At 39.0% G+C, this 27081-nt stretch overlaps 2 protein-coding genes and 1 pseudogene across 2 annotated transcripts in view; 1 reads left to right on the top strand and 2 right to left on the bottom strand.

The window, feature by feature from the left end:
• LOC107787958 (uncharacterized) overlaps positions 1-19060 on the top strand; it is a 29116-nt gene extending 10056 nt beyond the window's left edge. Inside the window, exons 6-7 of the transcript XR_012701324.1 lie at positions 8671-8892; positions 18883-19060. The gene's annotated coding sequence lies outside the window, so the exon portion shown is untranslated. The remainder of the gene's footprint in view (positions 1-8670; positions 8893-18882) is intronic.
• LOC107806458 (uncharacterized) lies at positions 8984-13884 on the bottom strand (annotated as a pseudogene).
• Positions 19061-25093: 6033 nt separating the features above from the next.
• Positions 25094-25459, bottom strand: LOC142171965 (secreted RxLR effector protein 161-like). The gene has a single exon (XM_075235696.1). It carries the CDS (start codon positions 25457-25459, stop codon positions 25094-25096), a length of 366 nt encoding a protein of 121 aa, XP_075091797.1.
• Between the last annotated feature and the right edge of the window lie 1622 nt (positions 25460-27081).

A 27081-nucleotide genomic window follows, 5' to 3' on the forward strand; every position in this document is an offset into this window, starting at 1 on the left:
CGACCGCCTGGCAGCGGAAAAAGAGACCATTTTGACAAAATTATTATCGGCCGACGTTCAACTTCAAAGTGTCAAGCAAAAGGGGTCGGTTCAAACTAAGAAGATTGAGGAGCTTGAAATACGACTTGCTGAGGCTAAGGCGGAGGTCGAGTCATCGAAAGTCTTGGCGGATAAGTCCATTGTTGGATATTAGGCTGATGCAGAGGCTGCTCAGATAGAGGCATGTGTAGCGTCGAAGGTCGCCGATACTCGAGCTCATTGGGTTGCCGAACTTTCTAAGTGTATGTCTCGGAGGGAGACCCTCGAGGAGATACACGCTCGAGGTTTTAACCTTACCGAAGAGGTGAAAAAGGCAAAAAAGCTCGAAGTGGAAGCTGAAGCCTTGGCTTATGATGACGATGATGATGATGGTAGCGAAAGCGGATCCGAGGATGCGGAAGAGCTCGACCAGGAAGCTTAGTTTCGAATTCTTCATGTTTGTACATTAATCTTGTAGGCAATTTTCTTATATATATGTATAATCAGGTCGACTTGTTTTTGTTCTGTGAAGACTTTTAATTGAATGTTGACCTTGTAGTCTCTCTGATCGATCAGGTTTGTAGCCCCTGAGTTCGCTTGTTGAGTCGATGATTCACACTTTGAAGGAACATAATCCGTAGATGTAAAAAGTAGCTTATTAGCCGTCGAGTGAATGTTTGGAACTTGAAATATTGTAGCCCGTAGGCGTAATGGTCGAGTACGTGCTTGCTCGAACTTAGAATAATAGTAGCCCGTAGGCTTAATAGTCGAGTGAATGTTTCGAACTCGAAATTTAAGTGGCCCGTAGGCTTAAATGGTAGAGTGAGTGCTTTGCTCGAACTCAGAATAACAGTAGCCCGTAGGCTTAACAATCGAGTGAATGTTTCGAACTCGAAATTTAAGTGGCCCGTAGGCTTAAATGGTAGAGTGAGTGCTTCGCTCAAACTCAGAATAACAGTAGCCCGTAGGCTTACTAGTCGAGTGAATGTTTCGAACTCGAAATGTAAGTAGCCCATAGGCTTAAATGGTAGAGTGAGTGCTTTGCTCGAACTCAGAATAATAGTAGCCCATAGGCTTAATAGTCGAGTGAATCTTAATTCTAGTTCCACAATAAATCTCAAGTCATTGCACATGTGTTTATGTTTGGGCCGATCTACATGAGCATGGTTCATTTTGACCATTTGGCTCTTACAATTTTTCCTGTTGGAACCTTGTTGTGAGATGACTATCTTGCATCTGAACTCGATGTATTTGAGGGCCCTGATGCTCCCCCGGTATTCGAGGTCTATCGAAAAGAGGCCTCGGATATTGTTAAAAGTGCAGCACGATCGATGGTTGCCTCATTAAAAACCTTGCCGAAAAACCCATTTGGGAAAAAACCGGTCTAAGGAAAAAAGAGTGCAACGCGTGCTCTTGATCGGAAGATCTTCTTCAGCTCTTGTTCGGACTTCTGCATGGGTTAGTTAGATGAGTATGGAAAGGTCGTGCCTTAGCAGTAGTACCGTTTTAGATGTGATACATTCCAACTGCTTGATAGCTGTTTGCCGTTTATGATGCCGAGCCTATATGATCCTTTTCCAACGTTCTCGAGCACCTGGTATGGTCCTTCCCAATTTTCCTTCGTTTAGATTCCGAGTATTGATGGTGACCTTTCTTAACACTAAGTCCCCCGGGCTTGAAATGGCGGAGTTTAGTTCTTTGATTATAGTACCTTTCGATTCATTGCTTTTGGGCGGCCAGTCAGATGAGGGCAGTTTCTCGTCCTTCGTTCGATAATTCAAGGCTGGTGTTCATGGCCTCGTTATTTGATTCTTCTGTCATGAATCAAAATCTGGGACTAGGTTCACCGACTTCGACTGGTATCAATGCTTCGGAACCATATACTAAGGAGAACGGGGTCGCCCCCGTACTGGATTTTGACGTTGTTCGGTATGCCCAAAGGACTTCGAGCAGGATTTCTCTCCATTTTCCTTTCGCGTCGTTCAATCTCTTCTTCAGGTTTTGAAGAATAGTCTTGTTCATTGATTCGGCTTGACTGTTCCCACTGGGGTGGTATGGTGTTGATAATATCCTTCTTATTTTGTGATCTTCGAGGAATTTTGTGATTTTGCTGCCAACGAATTGCTTCCCATTGTCGCATACTATTTCGGCGGGTATCCCGAATCGGCATATGATATGATCCCAAATAAAGTCTATGACTTCTTTCTCACTTATTTTCTCGAACGCCTGCGCTTCAACCCACTTAGAAAAATAGTCAGTAATAAATAAAATAAATTTGGCTTTACTTGGGGTCGACGGCAGAGGGCCGACGATGTCCATCCCCCATTTCATAAATGGCCACGGGGATAGGACCGAGTGAAGTTGCTCCCCGGCTTGATGGATCATTGGCACAAACCTCTGACATTTATCACATTTACGAACAAATTCTTTCGCATCTTTGCCCATATTGATCCAATAATACCCCGCTCTGATCACTTTTCGGACTAATGTGTCGGCGCCGGAGTGATTGCCACAAGTGCCCTTGTGTACTTACCGGAGGATATAATTGGTATCTCCCGGACCCACACATACCGCCATCGTTCCATCGAATGTTCTTCGATATAGTGTTCCGTCCGCAGCCAACGTAAATCGAGCAGCTTTAGGGCCCTGGAATCTTTAGGGTCTGAAGGGAGCTTTACGTTTTTTAAGTACTCAATATACTTGTTTCTCCAATCCCAGGTTAAGCTAGTAGAATTCATTTCGGTGTGCCCTTCTTCGATTACTGATCTTGAAAGTTGGACGACAGTCCTCGAGCTCAAATCACCTACCTCGACCGACGATCCCAAATTTGCTAGAGCATCGGCCTCATTATTCCGTTCTCGTGGGACATGCCGTAGGGTCCATTTTTTGAAATGGTGTAAGGTGATAAGCAGTTTGTCCAGATAGCTTTGCATCCTACCTTCTCGGACTTCGAAGGTTTTGTTTACTTGACTCACCACCAGGAAAGAGTCACAGTGCACCTCAATGACTTCTGCTCCTAAGTTTCTAGCTAGTTCGAGACCTGCAATCATGGCTTCATACTCGGCCTCGTTGTTAGTTAACCTGATAGTTTGAATAGCTTGCCTAATAATGTTACCCGTGGGGGGTTTTAAAACTATGCCTAACCCGGACCCCTTTATATTCGAAGCACCGTCCGTAAAAAGGATCCATACCCCGGTCGATATACCTGATTTCAAAAGGAGTTCCCTTTCGACTTCGGGTATGAGGGTTGGCATGAAGTCGGCCACGAAATCTGCCAAAATTTGAGACTTGATGGTCGTGGGGGGTTGATATTCGATATCGTACCCACTAAGTTCGATGGCCCATTTGGCCAATCGGCCTGATAGTTCGGGCCTATGTAAAATATTTCGGAGTGGGCAGGTGGTTAATACGCTTATGGGGTGACATTGGAAATACGGCCTTAACTTTCTAGATGCGCTTACCAAGGCAAGTGCCAATTTTTCTAAGTGCAGATACCTAGTTTCCGCTTCTCCTAAGGTCCGACTCATGTAATAAACGGGAAATTGCGTACCTTGCTCTTCTCGAACTAGGACGATGCTTACGGTGAATTCCGATACCGCCAAGTACAGGTAGAGCTGCTCGTCCGCTTTCGGAGTATGAAGCAGTGGCGGGCTCGAGAGATATCGTTTCAATTCATGTAACGCTTGTTGGCATTCCGGCATCCAGGCGAAATCGCTCTTCTTTTTGAGTAGGGAGAAAAATTTGTGACTTCGATCCGATGATCTTGAAATGAACCGGCCTAAGGCTGCAATTCTTCCCTTTAACCTTTGTATAGCTTTCACATTGTCCACGATGGTGATGTCTTCGATGGCCTTGATTTTGTCGGGGTTGATCTCAATTCCTTGATTTGAGATCATGAAGCCGAGGAACTTGCCCGATCCGACCCCGAAAGCATATTTTTCGGGGTTGAGTTTCATGTTGAATTTCCTTAGAATCTTGAACGTTTCCTGCAAATGGGCCAAATGGTCCTCTGCGCACAGGGACTTAACTAGCATGTCATCAATATAGACTTCCATCGTTTTACCTATTTGTTCTTCGAACATTCTGTTTACTAGGCGTTGATAAGTAGCTCCTGCATTTTTTAGCCCGAAGGGCATTACGTTATAACAATATGTTCCATATCGGGTCACAAATGAAGTCTTTTCCCGATCGTCCGGGTTCATCTAAATTTGATTATACCCGGAATAGACGTCGAGAAAGGTGAGAATCTCGTGGCCGGTCGTGGCATCGATCATACGATCGATGTTGGGCAGTGGAAAGGAATCTTTGGGGCATGCTTTGTTCAAATCCTTATAGTCCACACACATTCTAAGTTTGTTTCCTTTTTTAGGTTGAACAACCACATTGGCTAACCATTCTGGGTATTTTACTTCCCGAATGGACCCTATCTTGAGAAGTTTGGTTACCTCGTCCTTTATGAATGCATGCTTTTCCTCCGACTGGGGCCTTCTTTTTTGCTTCACCGGTCTCAACATAGGGTTCAAGCTTAATTGGTTCACCGTTATGTCCGGCGAGATCCCTGTTATATCTAGATGGGACCAGGAAAAATAATCGATGTTATTGATAAGAAATTGAATGAGTTTCTTCATGAGTTCGGGGCTCAAACCCGTTCCCAGGTATACCTTTTGTTCGGGCCAGTGTTCGATCAGTACGATTTGCTCCCGTTCCTCAATTGTTGATTTGGTGGTATTGAAATCATCGGGGGATACGAAGGATCGAGGGATCCATCGATCATCATCGTCCTCTTCAACGTTTTGCTTACCTGGCCGGGTCGAAGCCGATGTCTGTGATTGCTATTTGGCGCTCTGCTTTGAACTTGATCCTTTTATTGGTGAAGGTGAGGATATTGATTTTGCTTCTTCGACGGAGAACATTTCCTTTGCGGCCGGTTGTTCCCCGTACACTATTTTGACACCTCCCGATGTTGGGAATTTGAGGACATGGTGTAGGGTCGAGGGTACGGCTCTCATTCTGTGGATCCACGGCCTTCCGAAGAGGGCGTTATATCTCATATCACCTTCGATCACATGAAACTTTGTTTGATGGATGGTTCCGGCCACGTTTATCGGTAGGGTAATCTCACCTTTAGTGGTTTCACATGCCATATTAAATCCGTTTAGAACCAAAGTTGCAGGTACGACCTGATCCTGCAGGCCGAGCTGTTCTACGACCCTCGATCTGATGATATTGGCCGAGCTACCTGGATCAATTAACACACGCTTAATCTTAGTTTTATTCATGAGTACGGATATTACCAGCGCGTTGTTATAGGGTTGGATGATTCCCTCTGTATCTTCATCACTGAAGGATAAAGTCCCTGTGGGTGTATGATCTTGAGTTCGAGATCGCTTCACAATCGACGTTTTAGCGTGTTTAAGCATCGATCCCTGGGGGGCATCGACGCCGCCGACGATCATGTGAATGACGTGTTGCGGTTCTTCTGGCTCGTTTCACTTACCGAATTCCTTGTCTCTAAAATGGTTCTTCGCCCTATCGCTCAGAAATTCCCGAAGGTGCCCTTTGTTAAATAAGCGGGCCACTTCCTCTCTTAGTTGCCTGCAATCTTCCGTCTTGTGACCATGGGTGCCATGATATTCGCACATTTGATTGGGATTCCTTTGGGCAGGATCGGTTTGCATGGGTCGAGGCCATCTGGTATCTTTGATGCGTCCGATGGCCGATACGATGGTGGATGTACCAATGTTGAAGTTATACTCCGATAGTCGAGGGATTTCTATAGGATCTATATATTTATCAAAGCCGCTCTTGATCATAAGTCCCCAAGAATTTTGCCCCCGATCAATCCTTCGGTTGTTCCGAACTGTGTCACGTGCTGAACCGTTGTTCATCCGATCTGTGTCGTACGGTTGGTATCGATCTCTGTTCGACCTTCGTTCTCTGTTGGTTTCCCTTTGATTTTTAGTGGTTGTGTGGTTCTGACATACGGTCCCATACAGAGCTCCCAATTGATCATCTTCGACCCTGATTTTTGATTGGTACCGGTTGTGTACATCTGCCCAAGTTATTGTTGGGTACTCGATCAAATTTTGTTTCAGTCGATGTGATGCTGTCGAGCTTAGCCCGTGCAGTCCTTGGGTGAAAGCTTGTACGGCCCAATCGTCTATGATCTGTGGCAAGTCCATACGCTCTATTTGAAATCGGGATACAAATTCCCTCAGCATCTCGTTACCCCTTTGCTTTACTTTGAAGAGATCTGATTTCCTTGTTACAACCTTTATGGCACCAGCATGTGCTTTTACGAACGAGTCTGCTAACATGGCGAAAGAATCAATGGAATTCGGTGGTAAGTTGTGATACCATATCATCGCTCATTTTGCGAGGGTCTCTCCGAACTTTTTCAACAACACGGATTCGATTTCATCATCCTCCAAATCGTTGCCTTTGATGGCGCATGTGTAGGAGGTGACGTGTTCATTAGGATCGGTCGTATAGTTATATTTGGGAATTTTGGGCATACAGAATTTTTTGGGAATTGGTTTTGGGGCCGCGCTCGAGGGAAAAGGCTTTTGTATGAATTTTTTCGAATCGAGCCCTTTTATCATTGGCGGAGCCCCCGGAATTTGATCGACCCTAGCGTTATACGTTTCCACTTTTTTGTCGTTGGCTTCGACTCGCTTTGTGAGTTCCTGGAGCAATTTAGCAATTTCAGGAGCAGTCCCCGATTCCTGCTCGTTTGATTTCACTACGGCGGATTCCGTTCTAGGGTGACTTCTCGAAGAAGCGGATTGGAGTTCGGTCCGCTTTGCATATGAGTTTGGCTCTGCAACTGAGCTATCGCTGCTTGTTGGGCTTGCAACATTTCGAAAATCATACGCAAGATGACCCCGATTTCCCCCGTGCTGTAGATGTCTCGGGCTATGGATCGAGCACCGCCCTGAACGCTCATCTCCGGTTCAGAACGATGATTCGCTTCTAGAGCTATTTGCGAATTGATATCCAGTGGTACTTCGGCTCGAATTTCGGGCTCTTCGATTCGAGCCTCGTTGCCGTTGTCAGGTAGCCTTCCGGCCCCGGGCACCAAGTTGTTGGTTTCATCTTGAAGGCCGGCTTCGAAGTCGATAGGTAGAGCCATTGGTGATTCGAAGTTGTAAGATGGAGTGTACTGTAGATTTATATCAAACAATCACCGTTACCCTTAGCCCCACGGTGGGCGCCAAATTGTTTACCCGAAAAATCGGATAACGTTAAATTTAGATATTGTTCTAAGGGTATGCAAATTTCTTTGATACAAAATGACGATACAGGTATTTTTTGCTATGAAATGGGAAAATGATAGACGGGAAGACTAAAAAATATTAGAAGAACAAGTACAATAAAATCTTCCTCCCCCTATTGCAGTCTATCTCCCTTTTTATAGTAGGGGTCACTACTTTATTTGTAATAACATAAAATAATGCATATAGTGGAGAACCCATGATGGTTTGTCTCTCCCTTGATTCTCGCCAAGATTCTCTCCCTTGGTGCGGTTGTAACGGCTCTTGTCTGCGAGCTTGACACTGACTCGAGCTTGGTGCTAGATCGAATCCCCAGTCTTAGTTCGAGCTTGGTTCTGCCTTGGAGCTAGCATCGATATTCGGGGCCTGTGTCGGTCGTCGTTACCCCGTAGTCCGATTCGGACGCGGGCTCGATGATGATATCGAGTTTTGCGGTTGATTGGTCTTATAGCTCGAAGCTCGACGTCTCTACTTCGGAATTCATCAGAACTCGCTATGCGGATACCCTTCGATTGAAACGTCATTGTCTCGACCGGTCTTTATGACTGAGAATCGGTTTTGACCGTACACAAATATGCTGAAAATAATTTAGTTTGAATAGAAGTAGCATAATAGGTTTGGGAATTAGGATTTTGGGTTAATTATTTGTTGGCTTGTAATTGTTTCATAATTCCAAGGCCTAAGAAAAAAAGTTGATGTTTTATTATTTTTAAACTTAATATATAAATATATTTTTCACATTGTAAATTTATTCGGTACGGTTCGATATTTTTTCGATTTATTTTCATAAAATAAAAGGCATACCCTAATTATCGGTATGGTTATAGATTATGTAAAAAACCTATGATTTTATTACAAGTAACTTAAAAATCGATTCGGTACGGCACGGTTCAGTTGATTTAGTTGATTTTTAAATATTCATTAACACCCCTAGTAGCCAGCAACTATTTGTAGCAATACGACTTTGTTATTATGCTATTATTCTTTATTGTTTTACACTAAAGCTTTCGTGCACACAACCAGGCATTGTGAAATTACTTTCAACTCTTGGCATAAATATTTTATTTTATGTCTAACATTTTGATTCTTATGGGTCGGTCGCTTATCCTAGTGTTCTCCACTTATTCTTTATGCGATTCAAACCTAGCTTATGAGTTTACTAGGGATGGTGTTTGGTTCCATTTGAGTCGGTTTTATGTGGAAAGACATATGCTGAGACAATGTTTCTTTACACTTGATAATATCAAGTATGAATATGACTGATTGAATCAAATCTTACATAAAGTCTGAAAATCGTTCAAACCTTGATCTTTTATTTTTCTTTAATATTAAATTCTAATTAATAGTATCCTCCTTTTCCCGATCTATCTCCCTGTAGAAGCACAATATTCATGGCGAAGGACTCCGCAATCTCCCTCTTCATATCTCACATCTCCTCAGGCGTCAGCTCAGTAGATGAATTAAATTACGGATCCAGCCTCTAACACAAGGGAAGCAAGAAACAATAAATGGAAATTGCCACGACCATCCATTTTCAGTTCCTTTATCAATTTCCATTCACTGTGACAAACATGACCAATCAGTCAATCAACTCCAGCAGGTGCTCTCTCTCTCTTTCTGTGTGTGTGTGTGTGTGTGTGTGTGTGTGTGTGTGTGAGAGAGAGAGAGAGAGAGAGAGAGAGAGAGAGAGATTTTAAGCTTTTAGCATCAACACAGAAGTAGTTTATAGAAAACATATAAACAAATCATGGAACAACAATTAAACATGCCATAGATCCACACCATAAAAGAAACGAAAATTTTAAAGTATAGTTTGTTCCAACTTGGTTTTTCGTCTGCCAATCTAACTGAATCTTTCAAAATGCATTCCTTCCATTGAGAAGCAGTCCTTCACTTCTACTCGGGAAAAGATGGCTGTGTGCTGAAGAAGAGAGATACTCGTCACCATATTTATGTAGTTTGCATTCAAGGTGAATAACAGGAAGAAACATGAGGGAGCAAAATCACACCTACCGGACTCCGGACCTAATTGCTCCAAACAAAACTGATTCCTTGAGCTTTACGAAATTCATCAGAGAATTTAGCATCCAATAAACAACGCGCAGGTTCAAGTATTTGATTCACTCCCTCATGCTATCATTGTCAGCTTCCTCTTCACTTAAATCAAGATCAGCCAACAATTCCTCCAATGCGACAGTAGGGGCATCATCCCCATCAGCCACAGATGCCATTTCTGATGGCTGATACTCCCTGTTGCGATAAAGAGATATGTTGAATCTCAAATCAGGATTCTCCTCTAAATCTCTTAAGAATTGTTCATACTCAGAGCTCATCTTCTCTTCATGGTCTCTACCCTTTACATTGTCATCAATCTCCATATTTAGAGATTTCAGTTTCCATGAACGAGGCTTCCCACACTTCTTCTGCCATTTCTCTTCATAGCTTTTCTTAACAAGTATCACATCTGGGAGAACAAAACCTTTATACTTGTCCAGCTCATTATCATTACTATTAGCAGCATATAAGTCATACCCAAGTGCATAATCCCCAGGATTTAGAAGATGCCCCAGATGTGTTCGTACATTGAAAATTGTATCATTCTTGCCAAAATCAGATACACGAGCTACTTGGGCATCTGCCAAAGCGTACTTAGATCCACCAATATTGACCTCAGAAGAAACACTCTCAACATCTAGAACTATATATTCCACAAGCTGCCTACTCGAAAGTAGGGACTTAAAAGACGCCCTCCAATACTGTTCCGCGTCCAGAAAACAGTTCCTGAGAGTAAATGGGTCAAGTAAAGCAATGTTATTACTCACCTTGGTGCAGATCACAAGTGGCCCTAGATTCCCCAAACCATCTTTAACTTTTGGCGGAAGACAAATCAAGTCCTCACGGCAAACTGGGCAAATTTCAACTGAAAAAGTATACTTGTAGTTGTAAATGCTGCTCTTGGTATCATGAGACACCAGTTGTTTGTCATTACGGCTCCGAATTGGAACCACTTTCCCTATAAACTCCGCAAATTTCACAGCATGACTACGATTAGAGAAGAAAATATCAATTCCTTGATCCATTTGCTTAATCCTTATAGCACGAGCAGCGGCATCATGCTTAAGAATAAGCTGTTCCAAATAGAAGAACGTCCGCCTGTGAGAAACATGCTGTCGCAGTTGCACTGCAGCCACCCACTGGTCAGGATTAGCCTGAACCCTCGTACAAGATTCACACATTTGGTCTTGGATAACATATTCAACAGTGTAGGCCTGCTCAAGGATAGCTCCGTGAAGAACCTCTTTCTGAACCTTCAGCTTGACTTTGATTCTCTTGGAGTGAGGTTCAGTCCAAATGAACTCTGCATGTACTAAACGAACTTTATTCAAATTCTTCAACCTCTTCACACAGAATGTCAGTAGCTCCTTTGATTCTAATTGGGCTTTAAGCCAAGTCCTCGGAGGCTGCAAATAGCCATCACATTCAGGGCAATGACATATGATAACATGCTTCTGGAGACCTTCTGTTATGTCAACTTCAGACCTCAAGCAGTTGGCACACATATTGGCAGCATTTGGTTGCATAGAAATACCACATTTGCAGCATAAAACACTTCCAATTGTTCGATGCACTGTAAACATGCCTGTGTCTTGTGCCATGGCTGGAAAGAGATACACAAGACAGCAGTAAGCATAATAAGGACCAAAACATTATGAAATATGCATCAACAATTTTAAGTTACCAAATCAACCTAACAAGTATGTGATATATTGCAACACCAAAGTCTAATGTCATATCTGGTTGGTAAGAGATTCCTTTTATGTACTGCGGCTCCAAATTACCATAGAAGCTGCAAGGCGCCAAGGACAAGCTACTGGAAATTTAATTCCAGTAATCTCAATGCTATGGCTTAAAAAATAAGTGAAAAGGAAATATAAAGGTGGCCATGATCAAGAGTTCTTTTATTTTCAGGTAACCTTTAGGCTTTAGTCCAAGGATAGAAGAAGCACAAATAAGTGCACTTCTTGAACAGATTTAAATTAAAACCAGATAAAACTTCAAACATCACCTACATTTTAGATTCCCCATTAATTAATATCATCTATCTTTCCTTAGACAACAGCTTAAGATAAAAAGGAGAAAACCGTGATTATGGCTGTAAAAAAGGATCTAACTTTATGTTTCCTTTTCACTTTGTTTTAGAAAAAAAAGAAAACCTTCATCAGAAAATTGTACGTAGATAGAACCAAATATCTTTCCTTTTTAGTTCAACCATTCATTTCGAAATTGAGGCCACGTAAATATACAAACACATGTAAGTGCATTCTTTTAGAAAAAACAAACAAATAATAGCATTTCTTGTTCTGAAAGCTCCAGCAACACACATAGGTCGACGTCTTTGTTCTAGTACCTCAAAAGCCAAAAAGAAAAAGTGCCACCTTCAGTACTTTATCCAAATGCTAAATGAAATTCCAGTATCACCCAAATTATACAGCAATGGTTTGGGCTGATCCTAAATATAACCACCAGCTGCATAGATTTCGATATCATACCTAAAATGGGTTTCAGGGGACAAAAAATAGCCACAAGGCTTTGGTCCAACAGAAAAGGTAATACAATGTGATATGTATAGTACTCGCACATTGCAACTTTAAATCATGACGGGTATTTACGTGGAGAGGATAAAGGGACACGCTCATTATCCACAGTGTTCTGAAACTAGAAACCATGGATTTCTCAGTTATCAAACAACAACACTACATCTTGTCACACCTTTTTCCCGAAGAATAGAGAGTTTTTCCAATCAAAGTGACATCTGAAATGGGGATATTTATTTAATTAGAGTCGTCACTTGGAATAATTATATGGTGTCCCAAGTCACCGGTTTATTTTAAATCCCAAATCGAGGAAATTTGACTCTGTTTTAAAGTCCGCGAAAACCAAAAGATCAGGTAAGGAATTCTGTTAACCCGGGAGAAGGTGTTGGGCATTCCCGGGTTCCGTGATTTTAGCATGGTCGCTTAATCATACCTGGCTTAATTAATTTGTTTAATTATGTGTTTTAAAACCTGTGTGTTTTTTTACCTTTTATCGCTTTTAATTATGGCGTTTATGAATTTATCTTTGAAACGGATCACGTGTGTAAATCCGTTTTATTTGGGGCGCTAAAATCATGTCACGCGTATGTGTACACAATTAATCACGCTTTATTAATTATTAAGATTGTTTCGCTCAAAGTTGCGTGAATGCATACTTTGATCTTAATTTTGTAACCCGTAATTATGTCACGTGAACGTATACATGATCACGATAATTTGATTAATTAAAAAAAAAGCGTACCTAAAGCATTCTAACGCATTCATGGATTATTTTTTTCTACTTTGAGATTATTGTGAGGCCATGACTTATGGATCAAATATTATTGTGGAGAAAGATGTATGATTGTCGATAATTTTGACAAACTTGTGTATTTGGTTGACTACATGCTAGCGTTTGATACTTATCTGTTAGGATGAAAGGAGCATGGTCCAACTCACTCATGTCAGGCCAAATAAATGGCCAGATTACCTCCAGATTTCAACTAAACTCCGCGGCCCATTAATAATCAAACTTAACACATTCCAATTAGCTCTATCCAGCACCCACAATCCAATAACGTTACAATCAACTTATACCCCACAACCTTTTAATTTCTAACAAGCAAACACATGGCCCATTATTACTAATCCCCTCATTATTCAATTAATCTTTGCAATTTCCATGATTAACGAGAAGATGCAGTAACAAACATGAGACAACACCAAGCGAAAATGACGAACCAAACATAAGGCACTCAGAAATAATGAAGCTGAACGCAGATAAAATACACAAAGCTAAAAGGAAAATATCTACAAGAAACTAAACAGAAAAACAAATCAAGCATTTAATTAAAGCGATACCAACTAAAGCAAACATAATACCATTGAAACAGTAGATAAAGAAACAGACCTTTGTAAGTGCCTCAAACTAAACTTTACTTAACAGAAAACTTCCGAGCAAAGTTTGGTACAGAAACGATGACTGTTCAGCTAGCAACGACCAAAGCCGACAACAATTCCGGAGCCAAAAATGCTAACCGCAGTTCGACTAACAGAAGCGCAGCGGCTCCGGGACCTCGAATGCGACCTCCAAATCACAATAGTGTTTTGTGGGTTGAGATGAAGCTGTTTTGCTGCGTTTGTTTCAGCTGAGTATTGCAGTAGTTTCAGGTGTTTTAGAAAAGGTTTGTGGGTGCTTCCATTGAGGAAAATGGGTGGTGAACATTAGGCTAAACTAAGGTGAAGAAGAAGGAATTTTTGGGGCTTCTGCCGGTAAATTTTAAGACCTCTAGCTCTAAGGTTTCTTTGCCTTTTTCCCTATGTTTTTTCAGCCTTTTTTCCCTTTTCCGTTCTCTGTTATTTTTTTTTTCTTTTTCGTGTGTGCGTGTGTTGAGGAAGAAGAGAAGGCTCCTAGGGTTCTTTGGGTGTGAGGGGAATTTTGTTCTTGAGAGAGTGAAAGAGGAGGAGGAGGAGGAGGCTAGGGTTTAGTCAAGGGGGTATCCGTTTCTGTCTAGGTTTTGGGGAATCTGGGATGTTTTAACGAAGAAGGGGGATCCGGTTGGGCCAGACGGGTCGGGCAGGTGGGTTTTTGGGCTGCCGGAATTGGGCCAATTTAGAACAAGAAGCAAAAGACCTTGTTCCTCTTTTATTTGATCTTTCAAAAGTAGCCACATTACTACTAATTGAATTTGTTTTGCCAAAACGACCTAATTAGCATTTTAACTAATTAATTAAACTAATTGATCAAAGCTAATGTATATATTTTTTTTGTGATTTTTGTTTTACTCATCCTTTTAACCTATGATTAATTCTCAAATGCAATTAATACACTAAATGAAAGATAAAAATTATTTTTGATGATTTTTTTATAATTTCAAACATTCCTAAATATGCATGAACAATGCAAATAAATGCAAAACAAATTAAAGAAAAGTTTCTAAAATTCTATAAAATCAATTAAAAATATTTTGGACTATTTTTAGGAGTACATTCATATGTGGGGCAAAAATTAAGTGCTCACACATCTCAATTTCAAGCTATTTGGGGTCACCTATATGAACTCTCACTATTCATGTTGCTCCATTTAGAATGGTCGCAATCCAATATTCAATAATTTCTCTAATCAAGAGACTCCTAAAAGATATTGGACCTAAAGTAGCTAAAATAAAGTATTAATAATTAAAAAATTAAATAATAAATTATCAAGGTCGATGGATAAGAGAAATATTTACAACAATAGACAAATTTTCATTAAAATCGATTATTTTATGTTAGAATATGGGTGAAAATCATTTTGATCCCCTAACTTCGTCTTAAAAATCAAACTCCTCTTCCAATATTAAACAATAGACATTTTGCTCCTTCAAATTCAATTATATTTTTAAAATATCTATATTTTTTTTTGTTTACTTTTTTAGTATCACAATATTTTTCTTAATCTATGTTATATATTTATCTATAGTGAAAGTAATTTTTAAAAAGAGATTATCATATATTAATAATAAGTAAACAGAGTTGTGATTGTTAGGGGGTACTGGTTTTCCCCACATAAATTATTCCGAACTATCACTATTATAATCCAAAATAGTTCTAGGTACTATAGTTCCTAGGATGTCTGCCCAAAAGGTTTCATTTGCAAACACCGGAGGAACTTTCAGCATTGTTGTTCTTCTCAAAAAATTAGTTTTTGCTCATTCCATTGCTAGCATGTGAGCCACCTTATTATGTTCCATGTAACTGTGTTTCATTATCATGCATGACATACAAGTTGCATGATATTTTCAACTGAATCTAACATAAACATGAAAGATTTGAGTTGGAGCAAAAAGGAACATCAGCTAATAAGCAAAAAAGAAACACCAGCTAATAAAAAGCCACATCCGTTTTAGGGGATTTTCCTGTTAGATAAAATTTATGAAAACGTTTAATTGGATTCTTGGGTTCCAAGCAAAGAGGATGTTTGTAAGGAGCCACCGCATTAGGTGACTCTTGGGCTTCTTTAATGGTCACAAGAAGAATAAACATGTCTTCCTTGATTCTTTTTGAGATCTGGAACACAATTAATATGAGCAACATTATTATAAGAGGTGCAATCAAGTAGATCGACCCCACAATTTTGATTGCGGATACTTCCTGTATCAAAAAAGAAGAAGATAAATACATGATATTTAAATCAATGTATAAATAACTAAGAGTAAAGCCTATACGGACAAAGAAAAAAAAGAACCTAAGAGAAGACAAGACGGCGAAGAAGCTGGAAACAAAAAAGACGAAGAAAACGAATGCAAAAGTCACTTACATGGATTCTTAGAATACTACTGGGTTTAGGGTATGTTGTATATTGTTATAGAATACTACTGGCAAAAGAAAAGAAATATTATTGTTTTATTAGGAGATATATATGATAAATTGGTTATATAAAAAAATATTTACAGATTGTCATATTAAAGCTGAAATGCTAGCTCTAAAAATTGGTTAAAATTAACAATTTTACGTTTTTTTATTTTTTATTTCAGTCTAATAAATAACTACCCAATTAAAATAGAAGAAATATAAGTATATTTTAGCCGCTTCTAAAAATAATAGCCGATAATATATATATATATATATATATATATATATATATATATATATATATACAACAGAAGGAGTATTTATAGTTAAATCTGTATATGGGAACTAGAACAATTCTCTCAAATAACTGAAGTTGTGGCCATGGAAACACATAAGTAATTTTAGTGAGAAATTTATAAAACATGAATGACCTTCTATGGAATCAACTCTAAAACATGAATGACCTTTTATGGAAATAAATACAAAACAAATAAAAGAAAAGTTCCTAAAATACTATAAAAGCAATTAAAAATATTCTGGACTATTTTTAGGAGTAAATTCCTATGTGGGGCAAAAATTAGATGCTCACACATCTCAACTCCAAGTTATTTGGGGTCAGCTATATGAACTCTCACTACCCATGTTGCTCCATTTAGAATGGTCGCAGTCCAATATTCAATAATTTCTCTAATCAAGAGACTCCTAACAGATATTGGACCTAAAGTAGCTAAAATAAAGTATTGTGTCTTAAGGAGCATAATGAAAAATAGAGAGAACACATACAAAACAAAACAACAAGGCGAGTTTTCAGTTAAGTAGAGCATACATCAATCAACTACGGCTTAATCCAAAACTTGTTTTGCTCCGCTAAATGAATCCTTTATATATATTCAATGTTTCTTAATAAAATGAACATTATCAAAGAAACTCATGAATTAACTGTGAAAGTAACACTAAAATTAACTCAAAATGAAGGAAAATCAAATAGAGGAAATTACATGTGAAAGTAGAGTCGTAAGCGGCGGAAGAGAGACGGGGAGAGGCTAAGAGAGTAGAACCGAGAAAGAAACCTAAGTCATGGGTTTGAGAGATTTTAGTAAAATAGGTAAATACCTTTATTCACTTTTTTATTTTTGTAAAATCAGGATAATTAAAAAATTAAATAATAAATTATCAAGGTCGATGGATAAGAGAGATGTTTACGACAATAGATAAATTTTCATTAAAATCGATTATTTTATGTTAGAATATGGATGAAAATTATTTTGATCCCTAACTTCGTCTTAAAAATCAAACTCATCTTCCAACATTAAACAATAGACATTCTACTCCTTCGAACTCAATTATATTTTTAAAATACATAATTTATCCTCGATCTTATCAGTCTTGGTCTAGATTTTTTTTGTTTACTTTTTTAGTATCACAATTTTTTTCTTAATCTATGTTATATATCTATCTATAGTGAAAGTATTTTTTTTAAAAAAATAAAAAAGTAAAAAATGATAATCAATCATATATAATGTTAAAATTAAATAATAAATAAATAGGCATTAAATACAAGAATAAAATATCTTATTAATATCAATCAAATAAAAATTAGTGCAATAATATAAAATATAAGTAATTAATTATAGAGATAGATTTTATAATAAATTTCTAAAACATTAAATATTTACCGACTTACGAATTTACCTTTTTATTTTTTGTAGTATATATTAAATTACTGGTATCAGAGCCGGTACCGGTAATTTTTATGCAAGTTATATATATACATAGCAAATTCTTTTGAAGGTAATCAAGTTCTTCAGCTGTTTTGGACCAACGGTTGAAAATTTTATGGAAAAGAGACAGAAAGGGTTTCTAATCTGTTTCATAAGAATCAAGTGTCTAGGAGGAAAAACATGAATACCCATAGAATGAGGTTAGAAAAAGAATACTTGCAGATAAAAATAAATTAAATTTGAAAAAAGGTTAAAAGTGAGCATGGGATCCGCACCTCAGAATCATATTGAGGGAAATTGGAGGATTTGGTTGAAAGACCAAAACGCCCATGAAAGTCCTTATTTTAATTAGGTAACAAGTCGATAATTGCAAAAGTATTTTAATAGAATATTTATATAATTCCTTAAAAATATTACTCATTGAGACCGATTACATGCGCAACATGCGTACTCGTTTGGACCCATAGTGGTCGTTTCTTACTGTCATCTCACTGATTTCATTGATATTTCGTACTCAGTCATATTCTTGCTTTCGTATCATATCTCGGTCTGAGTTATTTATCGATACATCATGTCATTATTGTCGGGCTAGTTTCATGACACTGTGAGTCCGTGAGTGAGATTGGAGAGATTGATGACTCAGTGAGGTCAGGGGCCTGTTTGTGAGGATGTTGTCACTATAGCACGTGAGTTGTCAGTGCTATTCCAGATGTTGATATTATAGCACGTGAGTTATCCGTGCGGTACGTGAGTTGTCCATGCGATTCCAGATATTGATATTATGGCACGTGAGTTGTCCGTGCAGCACGTGAGTTGTCCGTGCGAATTATAACGCTTGGGTTGTAGGAGCCCCTCCGGAGTCTGTACACCCCTAGTTGGTGCAGGTACCTACTGTATGATACAGCGTTGTATGATTGAGTGTGCTGAGCATAATAAGAGAGAATGTGAGACAGTGAGATTGAGTACTCTGGGAGTGTGAATACATGAGCTCATCATCGAGATGCATTGCATTTGACATGCGTACTTGAGATACATGCATAGAGGTGCATTTTCTTCTACTACCCAGTTTTGGGGACATTTGTATGTAGGCATAGAGAAGTACTTTCCTCATGCTATCTAAAAATAAAACATCTTACTATTTGTTGAAAGGCATTTTGGAAAAAAATCACAGTTTTCAAACTTACTCGTATTTTGGCTTTTTCGGTAAAAGATTTTAATTTTCACGGAGATACTTGAAAAGAAATGCCTATTTTCTGGAACTGTGAACGGACTGAGCCTTTTAAATTCCGAGATACTCTTTTGTTACGTGTTTTATGCTGTTATGAACTGTTGTGGGATATTGGTATTGGACCCGACTTTTCTGTTAGCTCGTCACTACTTTCAACCTAAGGTTAGGTTTGTTACTTATTGAGTACATGGGGTCGGTTATACTCATACTACACTTTTGCACCTTGCGTGCAGATGTTGGCCGTTGATGTTGTTGTATTCGATGGTAGCTGGATTTGAAGATGTACCTGCGTCTCGGTTGTAGCTGTCTCTTGTTCATGGTAGCCTTAGATCTATAAAACTCTGTTTATGTACTTTTCAAACAGACGATGTATTTATTTCATTTCTGCTTTGTAAACTCTATTCTTAGAAGCTCATAATTTGTACTACCAATACTTGGGAAATGTAAAGATTCAGATAATTTCGTTGTTTAATTGTCTTATTAATATTATTGAAATTGAATCATTATTAGTTGACTTAACTAGCATGATTGATTAAGTGTCATCACGACCGGTGGATTTTGGGTCGTGACACTTCCGCATGCTTTCGGTGGAAGTTTTTTCCGCATGTGTCAAATTTGTGGATAATTTTCAAATACCGACACGAACATAGCTTATCCGTGCAAATCACCAGAGCGCCTCTTTTTGTTTCCTTTTTTATCTCCTTTTCTCTTAAAAATCCATTTTTGTTTACATAATCTCAGCAACTCTCTTTATTAATCCTTCAACAATGGAATCAATTAGCATCACCAAGGCCTTTGTACTCGTCAACATTCTCGCGCAAGAGCCTAGTCTTATCACTGCCTGGCGTTGGAGCAGCAAAACGAAGGCCTTGAATTTTTAATTATTTTCTTGAATTGGCAGTGGCATTTATTTGTTATGTTGCTCGGATAGTGCGTGTGGATTTGATGGTTGAAATTTGAAACCATTTTCGCTTAATTTGTTTTTGTTTTTTTGTAAATGTGATTGTGTAAATTGGCGACATAATATAACTATTTGATCTTCTCTTTTTCTAGAAAAGAGAAAAAGTGTAATATTGAGATCATCTTTATCCTTAAAAAAAAGAATATATTGGACAAAATTATAACTATAATTAATGTTTTTTTTACCTTAAGAATTTTTATGCATTATGAATACATTAGCACTTGTAAAACGTAACGAACTCGAGATTGAAGAGGTATATTTATAAGATGAAATAAAACAATAAAGAAAAGGAGAATATTGCAAGGAAAAGAGAGAGGTAATTCTTATTGAATCGGATGATTTACGATGGAGTAAATCCCCTCTATTTATAGAGGAATAATGACTTAGCCACAAAGTAACAAATTTTTTAAAAAATAGAAACTCACTCTAAGTACAATTCTATTCATAACACTCCCCTTGAATGTCTACTCAATAGATAGTGTGCCTCGTTAAAATCTTAACTAAAATAAAACTCAGTGGGACAAAACCTTGTAAGGGAAAAAGAGTACAACGTGTATTAACTCTCCTTGATGAGAACATCAATTCACATCCTTGAGCCTTTGCATCTCAATCTTGTAAACCAATTTCTTGAAGGTTGACGTCGGTATAGATTTGGTGAACAAATCAACCATATTATCACTTTAACGAATCTGTTGCACATTGATATCATCATTCTTCTGAAGCTCGTGTGTGAAAAATAACTTCGGTGAAATGTGCTTTGTACTATCTCCTTTTATGAATCCTCCCTTCAATTGGGTTATGCATGTTGCACTGTCTTCATACAAAATCGTGGGTAGTTTGTCATATTTCAAAAAATATTTGTCTCGAATAAGGTGTATTATAGACCTCAACCACACACATTCTCAACTTGCTTCGTGAATAACAATTATCTCAGCATGATTAGATGAAATAGCCATGATTGATTGCTTAGTCGATTACCAAGATACGACAGTGCCTCCACAAGTAAACACATAGTCTGTTTGAGATCGAGCCTTGTGTGGGTCCATCAAACTATGTAGAGAACCAGGTTCGCTATTAGTTCCCACATAACACACGCACACTGCAGTAAGTAAATGACGTAAAGAAGTTTTACGTGAAAAACTCCCAGCTCGTGGAATTAAAAACCATGACCTACCCTTGTAGGATTTCAACTTTACTACTGAGCAAACTTTAGATTACAATCTATTGTAACCTATGAATTAATCTCTTAATCTCTCACTAACTTGTAACACTTCTATTACAAGCCACTTTATAATAACTCTATTACAAAAACTTACAACACGACTAAACCAAGCCAAGACACAAACACAAGGGTTTATGATTTTCAAAGGTTTCCTACACAATGCTTCTAACTAAGTTAAGTATGAATTACAAGTAAAGAACTTTAACAAATATGCAACACAACTAAGGACATGTAATAACTCAATACAGAGAACTGGTCCGTTGTTATGTTGTTCTTTGTTCTTGATGCTCTTGAGAATCGCTTGCCAGATTGATTAATCACTGCCGAGGGTGCTTGATAGATTCTTCAAAAGTTCAGTAATGTTTTGTCTTTGGCTTAATGTTAATATAACATTGGTGACAACACTTGAATCATGCAAGCATGTTTGGTACATGAGCATTCCCAATGAAGTTGACTGATGCACTGTGTTATACTGTTGCATGTGCAGACAACAACTTTACAGCTGTTGGGAAGTTGACTAGTATGGTGACCAAGGGAACAGATGTCCATCTATTCCCCCTGCTATTTCTCTAACTCTGAAGAGTTGAATGATAACCCGACTTTGAGACTTGTTGATCTTAAGTACTTGAGAATGTGTAATAGGTTCCTTATCTGGTTCTTAGCATTAAGTTTGTTAGATCATCAAAATATAACATGGATACATATAACAATAGGGATACATAGAACTTATCAATTTTCCCATTTTTGATGATGACAAACTCATAATTGAAATTTCTTCTGAGAACCAGAATGACATACGCATAACCTGTATTCCCCCTAAATATGTTCCCTATCTTGTTCCCTTCAGTTTATTATTCCCACTTTTGGCATCATAGAAAGATTAGCATCAAGCAATAAGCAAAAAGAAGTCCATCTTGGTTAACTCATGCCACATATGTGCACACAATCATGACTAAAGACAGAACATAAGAGCAAGGCATACATAACAAAATTAGGAAGCTTTCATTAACATTTGGATATTAAGCAGGGAGCAGTTCCATTGTACTAACACATCCACAAAGTAAAAACAGTAAAAACACAAGTATCAGTCATAAACATCATCATTACTAAAACAAGGGACATACACTAAGACTTGAATCTGGAAAGGGAATACTTTTTAGGGAGCACTGGAAGGGGAAGGCTTATATGTAGATGCAAGGGTTTTAAGAATGATGCCCATTCGAGCATTGGCTGACATCTGCTCATTGAGCAGTTTCTCCTTCAGGTCCTCAACCTGTTTCCTGAGGTCGATATTTTCCTTGATCAGACGGGCAACCTCTGTGCTTTGAGAACTGCTGGAACCCGGTGTTTCCTGAAGCTGACTTAGCTGACCCTCAAGAATGGCATTCTTTGCCTTCAGTTTCCTTATCTCATCAGTGGCATTGTTTTGGGCGCTGATCAATTGGGAGATAGTAGAAGTGCTGCCAATCCCTCTAACCTTATCAATGCACTCACATTCCTCGAGGGTGGTCTTGGAGAAGGTTTGCTTACGAGTACTTACTTTAGTTTTCCCAAAGGGACTTTGAAGAACTCAAAAATCTTAGTAAGGAGAAATCCGTAAGGTTACCCATAATTACCATCCTTGAACCCTGCCACCTTCTGCGTGTGTTCTATCATAATGCCAGGAAGGTTGTTGATAGTTGTGTAGCCATCTAGTGCTTCCATGAGAACCAGGTCTGCTCGATATGTAATGGACCTTCTCTCTGCACGAGGGAGCAAAACCTTGTTCACCAATTCAAACAGCAATTGATACATAGGAAGGAGGGCCTTCTTGTGTACCCGTTCCCCTTGTTGAACAACCTTATCCTTCAAGATAGCATTTCTAAAGTTTGAAAAGCAGATTCCCTGAACAGAAGACAAACCCTTAGCAGGCACTCCCAAAATAGTTCCCAGCATAACAAAGTCCATCATAAAATTAACATCATTTATCATCATACAAATATGATCATCATCAACTGTAAAGAAATCGGCATAAAAACTGTGCATTTCTTCCTCATAAACTTTGGGATTATCATCTGTGAACAGGTGTGTCCACTGTTGGAATTCACAGATCTCTACCAATTGGCGCATGCCAGCCAAATCCAGAATATCAGGGCAAATGTACGTCCCCACAACACCTTTTGATTTTTTAATTTTTCCTTATCAGCATCCTGGGTATCATCAACCTTGGCCTTTTTGGAGGAACCAGGTTCCTCACTGGCATCACCCTTCCTTTTTAATGATTTGCGAGCACTCTTTCCTTTCTCAACAGATTTCCCAAACATCCTCTTCTTAGACACTTTTTCAACTGATTCTTCTGTCACTTTTTCTCCAGATTCCCCAACTACCTTTTTACCAGAGTTGTCACCTTCAACTTTGAAAAACTCTTCGTACTCATAGAGGACCCCCTTTTTTGACTTGGGGAAAACGTGCTTCTGTGAGAACTTGTGAGTTAAGGAACCAGGTTCCTTATCCACTTCATCATCAACATTGACAACAATCACTACTTTCTCACTCACAACCTTCCCATCCTTCACCAATCTTCTCCTTTTTCGTTGTTATTGGCTTTTCTTAATAACAGACTCAAGGGCCTCCTTCTTTTGCAACCTAGTGGTAGGTCTCTTAAGAGTTGGCACTTGAGTAGTAGCATATCTACTCCTAACCTTGATAAAGCTAGCAATAGCCACATTATCATAATCATCTTCATTATCCTCATTTTTCTTCTTAAGATAAAGATCTTATTTCAGGAACAATCATGGACAAGGGCTCAACGTAAAAGTGAGGAAAGGGAGCAGGGTCAGTACTAACCTGGGTTGTCTGCGAGGAACCAAGGGTTGGCTCCTCTTGGCTAGAGGGATCAGGTCCCTCAGTTGGTGCCCCAATAGTACTGGCCGGTGCTGATGATTCAACAGGCACAAGTTCCCTATTCTCCACTAGTGTACTATTTTCTTCCCCCTAAGACTCAGACACACCTTTGCCATCCTCAATAACACATCCCTCAGCAGCTATTGACAATATATTTTCTATGGCCTCTTGTTTTTGTAACCCTATGGTAAACCCAAAAGTAGGAGGAGTATTACATGTAGACTCAAGGCCAGGGGCTGTCATTATCGATTCATCATGGATATGACCAACATCTTGATCTTTGCCAGAGCTTTCTTCCATTGGTGGATTGGAAATTTCTTGATTCTTTTCTTCTTCTACTATATCTTCTTCAACCATTTTTTTCGGCGAGGCAGAAGGAGAGGTCACAACCACAAACTTCTTGGGAGTCGAAATTTTGCGACTCTGATGAGAACCAGTACTCGATTAGGTTGGAGAGGAAGCAGAGGGTGGTTGTGACTCTATCTTAGGGTGTGGACTGGTCGAAGTTGAGTGTGTGGGTTCTATCACTGGCGTTTCAACAGGTGAGGACTCAGTGGGGATGACACTAGGAACATCTTGTGTTTCCTGGTGTTCAGACATGGTAGAGTCCAGTGAGTTGAAGAGGAGAGATTTTGGTTTGAAGAAAGAAAAAGGGAAATTTTAGATTTTTTGATGTAAACAGTGATGAAAATGATTGTAAAAGGGTGCATTTACGAGGGGTGAGGGACCGGTTAGGAATAGGTGGCAATTTAGGTAGTTGGGTCGCTTCATAACAGGTGAGACGTTTGGGTTCACAAATCGGGAAAGAAAAGAAACTGACAGCGTAATGACGTGGCACCGTTTCAACTGTTTTAAAAAATTATGCATGAGAGTGCATAGAAACTACTAACCTGTGTCGAGGGAACCAGGTTCCATGAAAAAAAAGTTCAAAATATAATCTTCATCCTTTGATCAACGTGCAATGCATTAGCTACTTGTTTGCTCTGTAATCATCATGCGTGTCTACCTATAACGGTATAGAGATGAGTTAGACTTTGCCAGAAAATACTTTTTAGCTAATTTACCTATAAATTTCTTTCATAGCCAATCATCGAGGGATCAGGTCCTCGGCTTGGTTTTATCAACCCTAGCTCTAAGCGATTCTTTCAAAGTGTTCTCTGCTCAGTGCTTTGGTGAATATGTCTGCAATTTGATCTTCTGTGCTGCAAAATTTTAAACAGATGAGCCCTTTTTCAACATTGTCTCTGAGAAAATGGTGTCGCACATCGATGTGCTTTATTCTCTTATGTTGAACTGGATTCTTGGCCATGTTGAGTGCACTGGTATTGTCACACAGTAAGGGTACGCAATCAGAGAACACTCCAAAGTCTTCTAGCTGTTACTTAATCCACAGTAGTTGAGTACAACAAGAGGTAGCAACCACGTATTTAGCTTCTACAGTTGAGAGGTAGCAGCCAGAAGTGCTTTTCCTATCCACCAGATACCCTGCATAGTCAGCATCAACATACCCGACTAAATCAAAATTATCTCCCGAGGGATAATGGAGAACTAGGCCCTGTGTTCCTTTGAGATATCTGAGGATTCTTTTGGCTGCCTTCAGATGAGATTCCTTTGGATTCGATTGGAACCTGGCACAAAGACCCATATTAAAGACAATATCTGGTATACTTGCTGTGAGATACAAGAGTGAACCTATGATAGCTCTATACATGGTCTCATTCATAGAGGAACCAGGTTCATCCATGTCCAGTCGAGTGGTTATGGCAATGGGAGTATCAATAATTTTTTATGCTTCCATGTCAAATCTCTTCAGCCGCTCCTTAATGTACTTCTGTTGGCTTATCATTTTCCCCTTGTGAATTTGCTTCACTTGTAATCCTAGGAAGAAATTCAATTCCCCTATCATGCTTATTTCAAACTCACTTCCCATGAGTTTTGCAAATTCCTCACACACAGAGTTGATTGTTGCTCCAAAAATGATGTCATCAACATAGACTTGCATAATGAGTAGGTTCCTCCCTTGTTTCTTTAGAAAAAGTGTGTTGTCAATTTTTCCTCTTGTAAAGCCATTTTCTAGAAGAAATTTTGATAACCTTTCATACTAAGCTCGAGGAGCTTACTTTAGCCCATATAAAGCCTTGTCAAGTTTAAAGACGTGCTCAGGATGCTCATGATTTTCAAATCCAGGTGGTTGCTTGGCGAAGACTTCTTCTTTTAGATAACCATTCAGAAATGCACTTTTGACATCCATTTGGAATAATTTGAATTCCATATATGATGCAAAGGCAATAAGAATTCTGATTGCCTCCATTCGAACAACTATAGCAAAAGTTTCGTCATAGTTAATCTCTTCTTCGTGATTGTAGCCTTGAACTACTAGCCTTGCCTTGTTCCTAGTTGTGTTTCCAAACTCATCAAGTTTGTTCCTGAATACCCATCTGGTTCCTATAACAGTGTGATCCACAGGTCGTGGAACCAGGTGCCATACCTTGTTTCTCTCAAATTGATGGAGCTCTTCTTGCATAGCTGTAATCCAGTCTGCATCTTTTAGTGCTTCTTTGATATTTTTGGGATCTATTTGAGAGAGAAAGGCTGAGAAGGCAAGTGAGTTTCTAGCCTTTGATCTGGTTTGAATTCCTGAATCAAGAGGAGTGATTGTGTTTTCAAGAGGGTGTGAACCTTTGTGCTTCCAATTTGACACCTGGATCTCATTGATAGATGATCCAGGTATTTTTGACTGTGGTCCTTGGCTGCTTCTCATCTCAGCATGTGGGGTGCCTCGAACAACATCGACAACTTTGTTCTCAGCTTCAATTGTTGTAATTGCGGGACCAGGTTCCTCTCCATCAGTTGGAGATATAGTTGCGCCATCCTCATTAGACTCCTTGACGTGACTCATCATGTCAGTCTTTCTATTTGCCATGTCAATGACTTCACCAAGGACAATTGAATGTTCTCCGTCTTGATTATTCCTATCATGCAAGTCCTTTTCACATGAGTGGTGAGATTCATCAAAGATCACATGTATGCTTTCCTCAACACATTGAGTTCTTTTGTTGTATACTTTGTAGGCTTTGCTTTGTGATGAATATCCCAGAAAGATTCCTTCATCTCTTTTGGTATCAAATTTCCCAAGCGCTTCCTTGCCATTGTTGAGAACAAAACATTTACACCCAAAAGTCCTCAAATTTATCAGCTTGGGCTTCCTTCCGTTCAACAGTTCATATGGTGTTTTGTTCAGAAGGGACCTGATCATGCACCCGTTTATCAAGTAGCATGCAATGTTGACCGTTTCTGCCCATAAAATTTTTGCAATCTCACTATCAATAAACATTGTCCTTGCCATGTATTCAAGAGTCCTATTCT

The sequence above is a fragment of the Nicotiana tabacum genome, chromosome 17, assembly GCF_000715075.1.
Source record: "Nicotiana tabacum cultivar K326 chromosome 17, ASM71507v2, whole genome shotgun sequence".
Classification (NCBI taxonomy): Eukaryota; Viridiplantae; Streptophyta; class Magnoliopsida; order Solanales; family Solanaceae; genus Nicotiana; species Nicotiana tabacum.